Here is a 14216-nt window from a genome sequence, read left to right on the forward strand (position 1 = left end):
GTATCTATACTACAGTGTATGATAACTAACCACAGTGAAGATAGACAAGACTATTCTTAGACTCTGGACAACGCATCTGCCACAATGTTGTCCTTGCCTCTGATATGTTGAATCTTCAAAGGGTATTGCTGAAGAATTAAGCTCCAACGCATAATGCGTTGATTCTGGTTTCGCATACGATCAATAAAGACCAATGGGTTGTGGTCAGTGAAAATGTCTATTGGACTCGGAGAGGAGCCCAAGTAGACCTCAAAATGCTGTACTGCAAGGATTAAAGCTAGCGCTTCTCTCTCCACTGTGGAGTAGACTTGCTGATGGCGATTAAACTTCCTTGAAAAGTATGCTACTGGGTGCTCTACTCCATCTAATCCTAACTGTAACAGAACTGCTCCAGCACCACTCTCACTGGCATCAACAGCAACACTGAAAGGACGGTCAAAGTCTGGAGCCGATAACACAGGGGAAGAAGCAAGCAACAACTTAGAATTGTCAAATGCTTCTTGACATCTAGGAGACCATTGAAATTGAACCTTAGGACTGAGGAGGTTCACAAATCTGGCTGAGCCAACACGGTCTATGCAGTCATCACATCGGGGTAATGGATAACAGTCTGTCTTTGTGACTGAATTCAGTCGACGATAGTCAGTGCAAAAACGAAAGGTTCCATCTGGTTTGTTCACTAACAAACAGGGGGAGCTCCATGCACTAAAACTAGGTTCAGCAAGATCATGGGCTAACAGATAGTCTACTTCTTTCTGCAACAATTCCTTCTTCCTAGGATTGACACGATAGGCGTGTTGTTTAATTGGTGAAGCTCCACCAACGTCAATATCATGTTCAATCACAGATGTACGTGTAGGAACATCAGGAAACGAGCAGGAAAAAACTCAATCAAACCAATGATATCTGTTTTCTCCATATCATTCAAATGGGAAAGATGTAAAGGTAACTCTGCTAGGAACTCAGAATTTCGCAGACGACCTTCCACGATCGCCTGTGATGGACCTCACGCCCTCACTGGACTCCTCACTGACAAAATCAAGACTTTCAGAACCGTTAACCACCGAAGAGACCACATAGTCTGGATCACTAGAGCCCCCTAGAGGCGTGGTGGCAATTAATCCAACAGGTGCAGCTGGTAAAGGAGAAAAATAAGGTTTCAAAAGATTAATATGACAGACCTGCACCTTTTTCCGCCGATCTGGCGTACTAATGACATAATTGTGATCATTGAAACATTTTACAATTTTGTACGGGCCACCGAATTTAGCCTGGAAGGGACTATTCAGAATAGGCAACAAAGCTAAAACTTTATCCCCAAGTTTAAAACTACGTTGCTTCGCCCTGCGGTTGTAAAGACGTTGCATCTTAGACTGAGCTTTACCCAGCTTACGTCTAGCAGCAGCTCTAGCTTCGTACAAACGGTAGCGAAATCCGCTAACATAATCCAACACATTAACAGGTGTCTCAGCAGTACACCACTCATCAGCTAAGACAGCGGTTGGCCCTCTCACAGCATGTCCAAATACCAGTTCATTAGGGCTAAAGCCCGTGCTCTCCTGAACAACCTCCCTAATTGCTAAGAGAAGCCAAGGGAGACCCTCCTCCCAATCAGACCCAAGTTCTACACAGTAGGACCGTAACAGAGACTTGAGCGTCTGATGGAAACGTTCGAGGGCACCCTGACTTTGGGGATGGTAAGCACTTGAGATGTTATGTTTGGCTTTAAGCTGACGTAATGCCCTAGCAAACTGTTTTGACATGAAATTAGACCCTCGGTCACTTTGAAGAACTTTTGGAATACCAAAAGTTGACATGAAATTGGTAAGAGCCTTCAACACCAACTTAGTCTGTTATTTGCTATATGTTATATGTTATATGTTATTTCTGGTATGTTATTTTGGTATATGTTATTTGTGTTACCTGTTGTATGCCGTCTACTGCGTAGATGTTGGCTGCCAAGTCATAAGAATTTCGCTGCGCTGAAGAAATTTGGTGTATGCGACAATAAACACTTTGACTTTGACTTTGTCGTAATGGACCTAAGTGGATATGCTATAGGATAGCGCGTAGATTGACACATCACCGTTAGTAGATACAAATGTCCAGCCTTAGAGCGAGGCAATGGACCCACACAATCCACTATGAGGTATTCAAAAGGATTGGACACTGCAGGAATGGGCTGCAATGGCGCGACAGGAATCTGTTGGTTAGGTTTGCCGGTTAACTGGCACACATGACATGTTTTCAGATAGGAGGAAACATCTCTCCTTAACCTAGGCCAACAAAACCGATGCACAATCCTGTCATAGGTCTTCCGCACCCCAGTGTGTCCCGCTACTTCGTTGTGAGCTAGGTCTAGCACCGCTTTCCTGAACTTACAAGGAACTACTACTTGTACAAAAGAATTGGTAAAATTCTCTTTCTGGAACACATACCTTCTACACAACAAGCCATCTTGTACAAAGTAGGAGGACTCATCCTCAGGTTTCTCTTGAGATGCTAAAACAAATAAAGGTTTAAGAGAAGAGTCAACCAATTGCTCTTTAATCAATTCTTCACGTGAAACCTTAAACAAGTCAGGCAAAGAACAGCGCTCAAGCTCATTTGAACTCAAAATTGTGACTTCTGAATCACCATTAATCACTCCCAAAGGAGGCGCTACTTTCACAGACTTACTCTCACCATCTGCGTCATCACCACCTCCAGTGGAGTCATCCAAGTTAGTATTGGTAGTCTCTAGCTCCCCTACAGGTGATTGTGAGGAACCACTAGATGAAACTAGATCAGGTTTAGTAAGGAAAGTGTCGTTTAGAGACACCAAATCAGAATCAAGGCCACGTTTTACCATGGCACGAGTGACATCACAGCTAGGAAACACATCAGGATGCCGCCGTGCGCACTGATCAGGCTTTGGTGGTACCTCAGGCACCGAATCAGAGACAACAGGTGGCGAGACGGCCTCGGTGTTACCCCAAACCTTCCCCCCAGCTAAATCATTGCCTAAGATAAATGAAATACCTGGTACAGGGAGACCTTGACGAACTCCTACCACCACATTACCTTTGACCAGTTTTGAAGAGAGACAAACTCGATGCAACGGCACCTGGACAGGAGTAATTTCAAAACCCCTGACTAGAACATGTGTTCCAGTGTAAGTGCTGTCAGACAAAGGCAAAACACCAGACAGCATAAAAGACTGAGCTGCCCCAGTATCTCTTAGTATGCGTATTGGCACACTACAATGCCCATCAGGCAAAGACACAGAGCCTTTGGTGACAAAGGGAGTGTAATCTGCATCAACTTCACATTTCTCTTGCTTAGAAGCAACCACAGGTCCAACACTCAAGGTATCGTTTAAAGAAGACAGGGTGCTTCCACAGGAAGCCACTAGGCCAAAACTCTTGGACTTCCCTTTATCTTTCTCTTTCCTCTTACGAAGTTCTACACAGTCATACTTCATATGGCCTACCTTCTTGCAATAGTTGCAAATGACTTCTGTGTTGTTATGAGGAGGACGGCTAGCATTAGCAGGGGGAGATGAGCGCGGAGCATCATTTCCACCTCCATACTGTTGCTGACTGTTAAGAAGTGGTCGTGTTCTGCTCTGATGGCTTACCCAGCCGCTACCAGGTACACGCTTATGCGTAAGCACAAACTTATCAGCAAGAACAGCAGCCTCGTGCAACTTTTGCACTTCCTGTTCAGACAGATGGACAGCCACAGCCTCAGGGAGACAGTTCATGAAATCCTCTATGAGGACAAGTTGTCGTAGGTCTTCCCTGGAATCTGCTTTCTGTGAACTGCACCACCTATCAAACAGACGCTCTTTCTCACGTGCAAATTCAACAAAAGTTTGCTGTTCTGACTTCCTGGTCTTCCTAAACTTTTGGCGATAAGCCTCAGGGACAAGCTCATAAGCTTGAAGGATGGCCGTTTTCAAATCCTCATAGTTCATAGCTTGTTCCAAACCTAGAGCAGAAAACACTTCCTGTGCCTTCCCTGTAAAAACACACTGAAGCAACAGAGGCCACACATTCTCGGGCCATTTAAGAGTGGTCGCCACTCTCTCAAAGTGAGAAAAATATTTCTCCACGTCTTTCTCTATGAAGGGTGGTACAAGGCGAATATTCTTAGTGACATCAAAACCAGGTTGTTGATGGGCAGGAGAGGGGGGCTGACATGGCAGTTGTTTAAGTTCAAGATCAAGCTTCTTTAATGTCAAAGCATGTTCTCGCTCATGCTCACGCTCCTCCATCTCCATACGCTTTAGCTGGAGCTCATGCTCGAGTTTGCGAACCTCTAAAGCCCTTTCTGATTCAATCTCTTTTTCTCTAAGAAACCTAGCCTCCCTCTCAGCCTTCAGTTTCTCAAATTGTAACTGATCTGAATCGGATTCCAAAACTCCTTTAAGTATAAGCTGGCTTTTTATAGACTTAAACAATGTTTCTTTCAAGCTTTTCTCTAAAGTAGTTAAGGTCAGTTCATAATGTTCAGCCACTGCACAGAGTTGCACCTTAGTTAAATTAGACAATCCTTCCTCAGACGGCTTGGCAATAAATTCTTCAGGGGTTGCCATTTTAACTCAGTCAAACTCACAAACCAGTACAGCCCTAAACCCAGTTCACTCAGAAGTATAGCTATGTGCTACCTATTCTGCCACAATAGGAATTTAAAGAAACACAAGCTATGCTACCATGCACAGCAACGGGCTACCAAGCGGACACAAAAACAAAATCAAAATTTGAGGCACAAAGAAAATTACAGACTAGGCCACTAGTTCTCTTTCACACATGTAAGCTACACACAATGGCAAACAGACTGTGATACACAAGCAGTGCACCACACCAATGAACTGGTAACTAATAACCAGAACCAAGTAGACACAAATCTACAAACTGTTTACCAATATTTAGCTTAGCTAAACATCAAGAACGTTAAAGTTCAAACAAGCACTCACTAGCTCAGTTTACTGCTTCTCAAAAGGCAAAGTTACTGAGAACAAACAAGCCAACGGAGACACCTCCAAACAAAGCACAGTAACTTTCAAACTAAGCATTTTTCAGCTACAAGTTAACCAACTTGCACTGCAAACGCAGACAGCAGTAAACTAATTTACAGACTAACAAAAGAAAATAACTCACCACATCCGCAAGCACGAACCAAAAATACTCCCATGCATCCAGGTGAAATCGTCCATTCATTGCAGGCACTAATTCCCACTGAAAAGGTGTGTCTAATAAGGCAGTCCACTGGCGTCCTAAATATCTAACCAAAGAAGCTAACTGTCCTAGCTAGCTCTTCTGAGACGTGCTGGCCTTGAGGCGACTGGATAACGCTGAACTCGCTACAGACAAGCTGCACGAAGCGTGCCCCTGACAGAGTTATTTAACAACAACTTCGGACCAGGATTGTCTCAAAATAACAAACTAAAACAATAAAGAGAAAACAATAACCAGTACTCCGAAGGAAAGGCAAGGCCCAGCTGGAGCACTCTTCCTTAGCCAGAGACTGCACGAAATTACTACTAGCCAATGCAAAACAGACGTTCTCACCTGAACTCACGAAAGTCTATGATCCGGATTTTTGAACAGGTATCCCGGACGAGCCCCCAAATTATGTAACGGCAGACTCGTTAGGTTACCGTCACATAATGAGGGACAAGACACAAGACAGTTTAAATTCAATAATACGAATTTATTTATACCAATGTCAACAATCAACCAAATAGGGGTATGAAAAAGGTAATGTTCAATGTCGTGCATGAATGGGTGAATGAATGTATCAATTTGTTAGGTAAATGAATAAGAAAGTGAGAGACAGAAGTCAAAGAGCCCGTGTGAGAGAGAATATCAATATAGTGCCTACAAGTACCGAAAAGAAGTGCCTCATGAGAGAGAGAGAGAAAAACCCTTTTATAGCCCCACCCTAAATACAGGTGCAGACAATAAAGCATTTAGGCTCAGGTTCGTCCTTCCCGTGCACTGGCAGGGCGAAGCCTGAAGGGGGGCACAGGTGGGCGTCACACTAGCAACTTATTAACTTCTATTAGCGCTCGACAGGTAATGTTGCAAAGCGTTGCACGCGGGTGGTCTGCATCTATGCATGCAACCTACGTTACGGCCAAGCTGTCGTCTCCTCTTCCATCTCCTGAAAAGTTTCCTGACAAATAGCATGTCAACATCCTCTGATACTGTGAAGTACTGCCACACAGCCGAAGTGTTGAATTACGTTGTTGGCGTTCATAGTAACCAAAACATTTGCTTCGCGTGCGCATAATTTGAACGTCACCTTATCGGCCAGGTACATTGGCAGAAATTTTCATATCTGCAGATGCCGATAATTACGTTTTGAAGCTTTTATCTGCCGATACCGATGTCGTGCCAATATTATCGTGCATCCCTAATTTCTATCTTTTGGTGGTGTACTCTGATAGGTGGGAACCAATCAACTCTGTGTTTGTTCTTTGATTGGTCAGTGCCCATTGACTCTGTGTTCTGATTGGCAGGCTTCATGATAATTCAAGTCCACCCTCCTTTCTCTCTGTGGACAAAGACGCCACAGGCCTCAGGTGAAACCTCCCTTCATGAGAAGCTTCACTGTCTGTGTTAATGGTGTTGTATGTAAACGTTACAGGTTGCACCTGAAGAGTGAGCATTGTTATATGTAAAATACTAAACTAAGCCCTCATGTGCCTGTGTTTCAGGCTGGATGTAAAATCACTATTGCCTTCCATAATATGTTAGAACTAGAATGGATATTTTCACACAGCACTAAAACACCTTGCAATCTTTTCATCACAAGTATTACTTATTGTGAGGTACAACAATATAAGAGGTGATCAAAGAGAAGAATACCTGAATTGTTTCTTCAGTCAAGTGCCAGACAGACATTTTATTCAACCTTGAGTATTGTTGAAACATTCCAAAAAATAATATACATATGACTCCAATATTAACCACATGCAAACACAAACTATCAAAGGTCCTCTGTGGTTTTGTCAGGTTGTGGGCAGGTGTTAGTAGGAACGCCACCCTTGCTCCTGTCAGTTTTTGACAGCATGTAGTACTATCATTTCAGTGAGTCTACCTATTTTATACTCCCAGCACAAAGCATCAAAGTCATGCTGGGTCAGAACAGCAATCATTCCATCCCTAATATCTGATGTCAAGTGCTGTTAGAGCACCACATGCAGGTCTGGAGGAATTAAAGCACCCATTGGGCTCTTAAATGAAACCCAGAAAAGAAGATGGATTTTATACCAGTTGAGGGTATAAGTAATTCTGAAAGAAAGTATTAGTCTTAGATTTTACACTCTGTATCAGGCACCTGTCTACTGTTTGTTCACACATTGAAGAATTCACCATCTCAACATTTTCCTTTCCTGCTCTGTATCAAAACAGTTCTGCTCTTTTTCTGAGCCTTTGACTTGTTAACTGATCTGTTGCTGTAATCATATTTAGTATAAAATGTCACACCAGCCAGTGGATTTGGATGTGAGTAATTCTACTCATGGGGTACTCTGGCCATGTGGAAACATCTGGCCATCAGTGTTTTCAAACGTTCAGCTTCATCTGTGTGTCGTGCTGTGGTCTGTTTGTGAGAGAGCTGATCTGTTGTGGTTGAATGGTCTGATGGCTGTCTTCATGTTGTTGAAAGGTTAACTGTGGAGAGGCTGTCAGATGCTGATGTTGTTGACCTGATCTCAACTCTGGGGGAGGAGAAGATCCTGACTTATCTGAGGTAATGATTTTACATTTGTGATTTGTGATCATATAGAACTTGTACAACTTCTATGTTTTCAACTCTACATTAGGTAGAGCCAATATAGTGTGTTCCTTGTGTTATATGCTTGTTGTCTTCCCTTCTGTTTGTGCCGTCCAGGACTGAATCCAGTTTCTACCCAGTTTAGCTTTGCAGTGTTGGGGAGTAACATTAACAAATCTGCCATCCTGTCTTCCTTAGACATAGTTCATCTTAATAACAAACGGGTCAGGGTTAATTAAAGTAAAGAGAACAAGAACACACATGTATAATGTGTGAGTGCATAATAAAGAGACCAGAAGAGAGAGATTGAGATTGGTCTGTATGTGCTCATTCACAGCGTGATATACAGCAGCCTCTCACCTGAGAGTGTGGAGCAGGTCCTCAGTGCTCTCTCCAGGCAAAAGTCACTGGGTGACGTCTGTCTGTCTGTGACGACCTTCACTGTCACCACCACAGCCCTGTGCTTGGACTTCATTCAGAACACAGAGAAGTACCGTCAGCTGACGTGAGAACAGCAAGATTGATCAAATTAACTGATTATCATAGCAATCAAGGTTGATTAACTGCAAGGTGCTGAACTGATGGCGCGTGTGTGTGCGTGTGTGCTGAATGGTATATTTCTATCTTTTGGTGGTGTTCTCTGATAGGCGAGAAACAAATAACTCTGTGTTTGTTCTTTGATTGGTCAGTCCCCATTGACTCTGTGTTCTGATTGGCAGGATTGAGGATAATTCAAGTCCACCCTCCTCTCTCTATGTGAACAAAGTCTTCAGAGGCCTCAGGTGAAACCTCCCTTCATGAGAAGCTTCACTGTCTGTGTTGATGGTGTTGTATGTAAACGTTACAGGTTGCACCTGAAGAGTGAGCATTGTTATGTGTAAAATACTAAACTAAGCCCTCATGTGCCTGTGTTTCAGTCTGAAGATGCATTCACTGTCAGATGCTGATGTTGTTGACCTGATCTCAGCTCTGGGGGAGGGGAAGATCCTGACTGAACTGAGGTAATCATTTTACATTTGTGATTTGAGATTATTGAGAACTTGTACAACTTCTATGTTTTCAACTCTACTTTAGGTGGAGCAAATATAGTTTGTTCCTTGTGTTGTATGCTTGTTGTCTTCCTTTCTGTTTGTGCCGTCCAGGACTGAATCCAGTTTCTACCCAGTTTAGCTTTGCAGTGTTGGGGAGTAACATTAACAAATCTGCCATCCTGTCTTCCTTAGACATAGTTCATCCTAATAACAAACGGGTCAGGGTTAATTAAAGTAAAGAGAACATGAACACACCTGTATAATGTGTGAGTGCATAATAAAGAGACCAGAAGAGAGAGATTGAGATTGGTCTGTATGTTCTCATTCACAGAGTGTCAAAGAGCAGCCTCTCACCTGAGAGTGTGGAGCAGGTCCTCAGTGCTCTCTCCAGGCAAAAGTCTGTGGGTGACGTCCGTCTGTCTGTGAGGACCTTCACTGTCACCACCGCAGACCTGTGCTTGGACTTCATGCAGAACACAGAGATGTGCCATAACCTGGAGTGAGAACAGCAAGATTGATCAAATTAACTGATTATCATAGCAATCAAGGTTGATTAACTGCAAGGTGCTGAACTGATGGCGCGTGTGTGTGTGTGTGTGTGCTGAATGGTATATTTCTATCTTTTGGTGGTGTTCTCTGATAGGCTAGTACCAATTAACTCTGTGTTTGTTCTTTGATTGGTCAGTCCCCATTGACTCTGTGTTCTGATTGACAGGATTGAAGATAATTCAAGTCCACCCTCCTCTCTCTATGTGAACAAAGTCTCCAGTGGCCTCAGGTGAAACCTCCCTTCATGAGAAGCTTCACTGTCTGTGTTGATGGTGTTTTATGTAAACGTTACAGGTTGCACCTGAAGAGTGAGCATTGTTATGTGTAAAATACTAAACTAAGCCCTCATGTGCCTGTGTTTCAGTCTGAAGATGCATTCACTGTCAGATGCTGATGTTGTTGACCTGATCTCAGCTCTGGGGGAGGGGAAGATCCTGACTGAACTGAGGTAATCATTTTACATTTGTGTTTTGAGATTATTGAGAACTTGTACAACCTCTATCTTTTCAACTCTACATTAGGTGGAGCAAATATTGTGTCTTCCTTGTGTTATATGCTTGTTGTCTTCCCTTCTGTTTGTGCCGTCCAGGACTGAATCCAGTTTCTACCCAGTTTAGCTTTAGGTGTTGGAGAGTAACATTAACAAATCTGCCATCCTGTCTTCCTTAAACATAGTTGATCTTAATAACAAACGGGTCAGGGTTAATTAAAGTAAAGAGAACATGAACACACATGTATAATGTGTGAGTGCATAATGAAGAGACCAGAAGAGAGAGATTGAGATTGGTCTGTATGTTCTCATTCACAGAGTGGACTACAGCAGCCTCTCACCTGAGAGTGTGGAGCAGGTCCTCAGTGCTCTCTCCAGACAAAAGTCTCTGGATGATATCCGTCTGTCTGTGAGGACCTTCACTGTCACCACCGCAGCCCTGTGCTTGGACTTCATTCAGAACACAGAGACGTGCCGTCAGCTGAGGTGAGAACAGCAAGATTGCTCAAATTAGCTGATTATCATAGCAGTCAAGGTTGATTAACTGCAATATGCTGAACTGATGGTGTGTGTGTGTGTGTGTGTGTGTGTTGAGTGGTATATTTCTATCTTTTGGTGGTGTACTCTGATAGCCTAGTATCAATTAACTCTGTGTTTGTTCTTTGATTGGTCAGTCCCCATTGACTCTGTGCTCTGATTGGCAGGATTGAGGATAATTCAAGTCCACCCTTCTCTCTCTCTGTGAACAATGACGCCAGAAGCCTCAGGTGAAACCTCCCTTCATGAGAAGCTTCACTGTCTGTGTTAAGGTGTTGTATGTAAACGTTACAGGTTGCACCTGAAGAGTGAGCATTGTTATGTGTAAAATACTAAACTAAGCCCTCATGTGCCTGTGTTTCAGGCTGGAGGGGAAATCACTATTGTCTTCCACAATGTCACCTGCTTCACTTACCCTGTCACAAGCCGACAGCCCAACCAGTGGCAGCTTTACTGACTTCATCCACAAGTTTCGCGATGTCACAGGTTTAAGAGCAAAGTAAGACCAAATAATTCAAAAACATTTTTTTCCACACATTGGGTGTCTGGTATTATTCAGCCATGTTTTTGTGTGTTTGTGTTGAAGTCCACATAGGTCTCCAGGTGACTGTATGGGTGTTCTTGAGTCCTTCACTGACTGGTGGACTCTGCCTGGTCTGGAGAAGGTGGGGTTGAGGGTGAGCTGCCTGACTAAGAGCTGGGCCCACTGGATCCTCAACCTCATCCACACGTGCCCCACTCTGAAGGAAGTAAAGTAAGAGATACATCATCTTCTGTTTCTGTATGTGCATGGGGGGGGGGGGGTAGTCTGTATGGACACACTGTGTGTGTGTGTGTGTGTGTGTGTGTGTGTGTGTGTGTGTGTGTGTGAGAAATATTTAATAAAAAAACAGATATTGTATCTAAAGACGTTGTATTATTGTGTTATAAATGTATTTTTTCTTTGGCACCACTGCTTTGAAACAGTCATGCCAATAAAGTTCCACTGAGTTGAAGAGAGAGAGTGAGTTAGTGAGTTCATTTTAATAAAATAAAAAAAAACAGATACTGTGTGTAAGAAAGTGAGAGAGTGTGTATGTCTGTGTTAGATATCCATGACAGACTAAAGAAGTATCTTTTTATTTCAGGTTACTTGCTTCATCTAAGTTGTATTCGGCTGATGGTCTCTTACTGGAGAAGGGCATCAGTCTTCTGAAGAAGTCCTATAAGCGTCGTCCAGATTGCACTGTGATCCTCACTGGGTGTGTACTTCTACTGACTGACCTGTCTGTGTGTCTGTGTGTCTGTCTGTCTGTCTGTCTGTCTGTCTGTCTGTCTGTCTGTCTGACTCTTGATCTGTCTTCATGTTGGCCACTGTCTGACTGTTGACTAGAACACACACACACACACACACACACACACACACACACACACACACACACACACACACACACTGCCAGATAAATGTGTGTGACTGAATGGAACATTGATGTCTTTTAATGCCTTATAGCCATCTTTGATGTTTTATCAGACAGACTTAGTGAATATGGAGTGAGGTGCTCCTGATGGAGAGCTGTAGGAGAGTGTGAGGTTTGTGTAGAGTTGTGATGTTTGTGTGTTTTATCCTTAAAGCTGTAGGTGAGTGTGAGGTTTGTGTAGAGTTGTGATGTGTGTGTGTTTTATCCTTAAAGCTGTAGGAGAGTGTGATGTTTGTGTAGAGTTGGGATGTTTGTCTGTGTTTAATCCTTAAAGCTGTAGGTGAGTGTGAGGTTTTTGTAAAGTTGTGATGTTTGTGTGTGTTTTATCCTTAAAGCTGTAGGAGAGTGTGAGGTGTGTGTAGAGTTGGGATGTGTGTGTGTGTGTTTTATCCTTAAAGCTGTATGTGAGTGTGAGGTTTGTGTAGAGTTGGGATGTTTGTGTGTGTTTTATCCTTAAAGCTGTAGGTAAGTGTGAGGTTTGTGTAGAGTTGTGATGTTTGTGTGTTTCATCCTTAAAGCTGCAGGTGAGTGTGAGGTTTGTGTAGAGTTGTGATGTTTCTGTGTGTTATATCCGTAAAGCTGTATGTGATAGTGAGGTTTGTGTAGAGTTGTGATGTGTGTGTGTTTTATCCTTAAAGCTGTAGGCCAGTGTGATGTTTGTGTAGAGTTGGGATGTTTCTGTGTGTTTTATCCTTAAAGCTGTAGGCCAGTGTGATGTTTGTGTAGAGTTGTGATGTTTGTGTGTTTTATCCTTAAAGCTGTAGGCCAGTGTGATGTTTGTGTAGAGTTGTGATGTTTGTGTGTTTTATCCTTACAGCTGTAGGCCAGTGGGAGGTTTGTGTAGAGTTGTGATGTTTGTGTGTTTTATCCTTAAAGCTGTAGGTGAGTGTGAGGTTTGTGTAGAGTTGTGATGTTTGTGTGTTTTATCCTTAAAGCTGTAGGCGAGTGTGAGGTTTGTGTAGAGTTGTGATGTTTGTGTGTTTTATCCTTAAAGCTGTAGGCGAGTGTGAGGTTTGTGTAGAGTTGTGATGTTTGTGTGTTTTATCCTTAAAGCTGTAGGTGAGTGTGAGGTTTGTGTAGAGTTGTGATGTTTGTGTAGAGTTGGGATGTTTGTGTGTGTTTTATCCTTAAAGCTGTAGGTGAGTGTGAGGTTTGTGGGGAGATCTAATGTGTTTCTGTGTCTGTTTTTCTCCATGAAGGATGAGATGCACTAAACCCAGTGGGAAGTGTAGAGTGTTGCAGCGTGTGGAGATCCAAATGAGGGGGTCAACTGTCACTCCGAAGAAGATTTCAGGGCTGTTGGATGAATGCTGGAAGCTTTTATGAGGACTCCAGACTTTTGAACAGATGAGGAGCAAAGCCTGCTTTCAGTTTTTTTATTTTCACCAATAACACACAACCTTGACCCTGGACTGCACACGAACTACACCTCACGTGTGCATCTATTCAACCTAGTATGGGTAGAATAGATTTCAAGATTTTATTTTTAAGATTACTTTTATTGATCACTTGGAGGGCTCTTAATGGCCTCTCTCCTAGCTTCATCTCTGATCTCTTAGTCCCACACTCGCCCAGGAGATGGCGCTAACCCTTACCATTACCCTGAGGACATCAGGTGGGCAGAGTCCCGGACTTCCTTAGAGTCTTAAAACACACTTTTATATTCAGTGACTTCCTTAGAGTCCCTTCTTAAAACACACTTTCATAGAGTCAGTGACTTCCTTAGAGTCACTTCTTAAAACACACTTTTAAAGGAGAGCCTTTCGTGGTTTTAATTTCCTTTGAATTGTCTTTTATTTCCTTAAACTGTTTTAAGGGTACCATAGCACTGTCGGAAACCATATTGTGGCTTCAATATATCTCCTGTTTTTCTCACAGAAAAGTTTATTACTTTTATTCCTTTTAGCATGATTTTAGTAAACTAAGAAGCCTATCGGAACATCAGGTTCTGGTACGATGTTGATCATTATTTTACTCCATGCATTGCTCTTGTGCTTGTTTTTATTGATTTTATATAAAGCACTTTGAACTGCAACTCTTGTACGAAATGCGCTATATAAATAAAGTCTTACTTACTTACTTAAAATGTTTTTACTCTGTATTGGTGGACCACTCTATTGTTTTATATCGCCTACCTAATTGTTTTTATCTGTTTCCTTTTCAAACCAGATGATTTCATGTCTGTTTTATTTAGCTGCCTCTGTGGAGCACTTTGTAAACGGTGTCTATAAATAAAGATGAGTATTAGATGATTATTGATATTATATTGTATTATTATTGTGAATAGTCTTTGGGGAGCAGGTATTGGCTTTGTTGCCTATCATTAATAGTCTATTCCAGGCCCGTTTTGCTGGCCCCTACAACATTGTTAAATGTCTTTCTGAT

General features: G+C 42.6%; 1 protein-coding gene across 1 annotated transcript; it reads left to right on the top strand.

Moving 5' to 3' along the window:
* Positions 1–9718: 9718 nt before the first annotated feature.
* LOC122128825 (NACHT, LRR and PYD domains-containing protein 1 homolog) lies at positions 9719–13157 on the top strand. The gene is made up of 8 exons (XM_042703671.1): positions 9719–9729; positions 10156–10323; positions 10542–10604; positions 10739–10873; positions 10961–11128; positions 11502–11615; positions 12350–12355; positions 13031–13157. Exons 1-8 carry the CDS (start codon positions 9719–9721, stop codon positions 13155–13157), a joined length of 792 nt encoding a protein of 263 aa, XP_042559605.1.
* Positions 13158–14216: the final 1059 nt, after the last annotated feature.

Source organism: Clupea harengus, chromosome 25, assembly GCF_900700415.2.
Source record: "Clupea harengus chromosome 25, Ch_v2.0.2, whole genome shotgun sequence".
NCBI lineage: Eukaryota > Metazoa > Chordata > Actinopteri > Clupeiformes > Clupeidae > Clupea > Clupea harengus.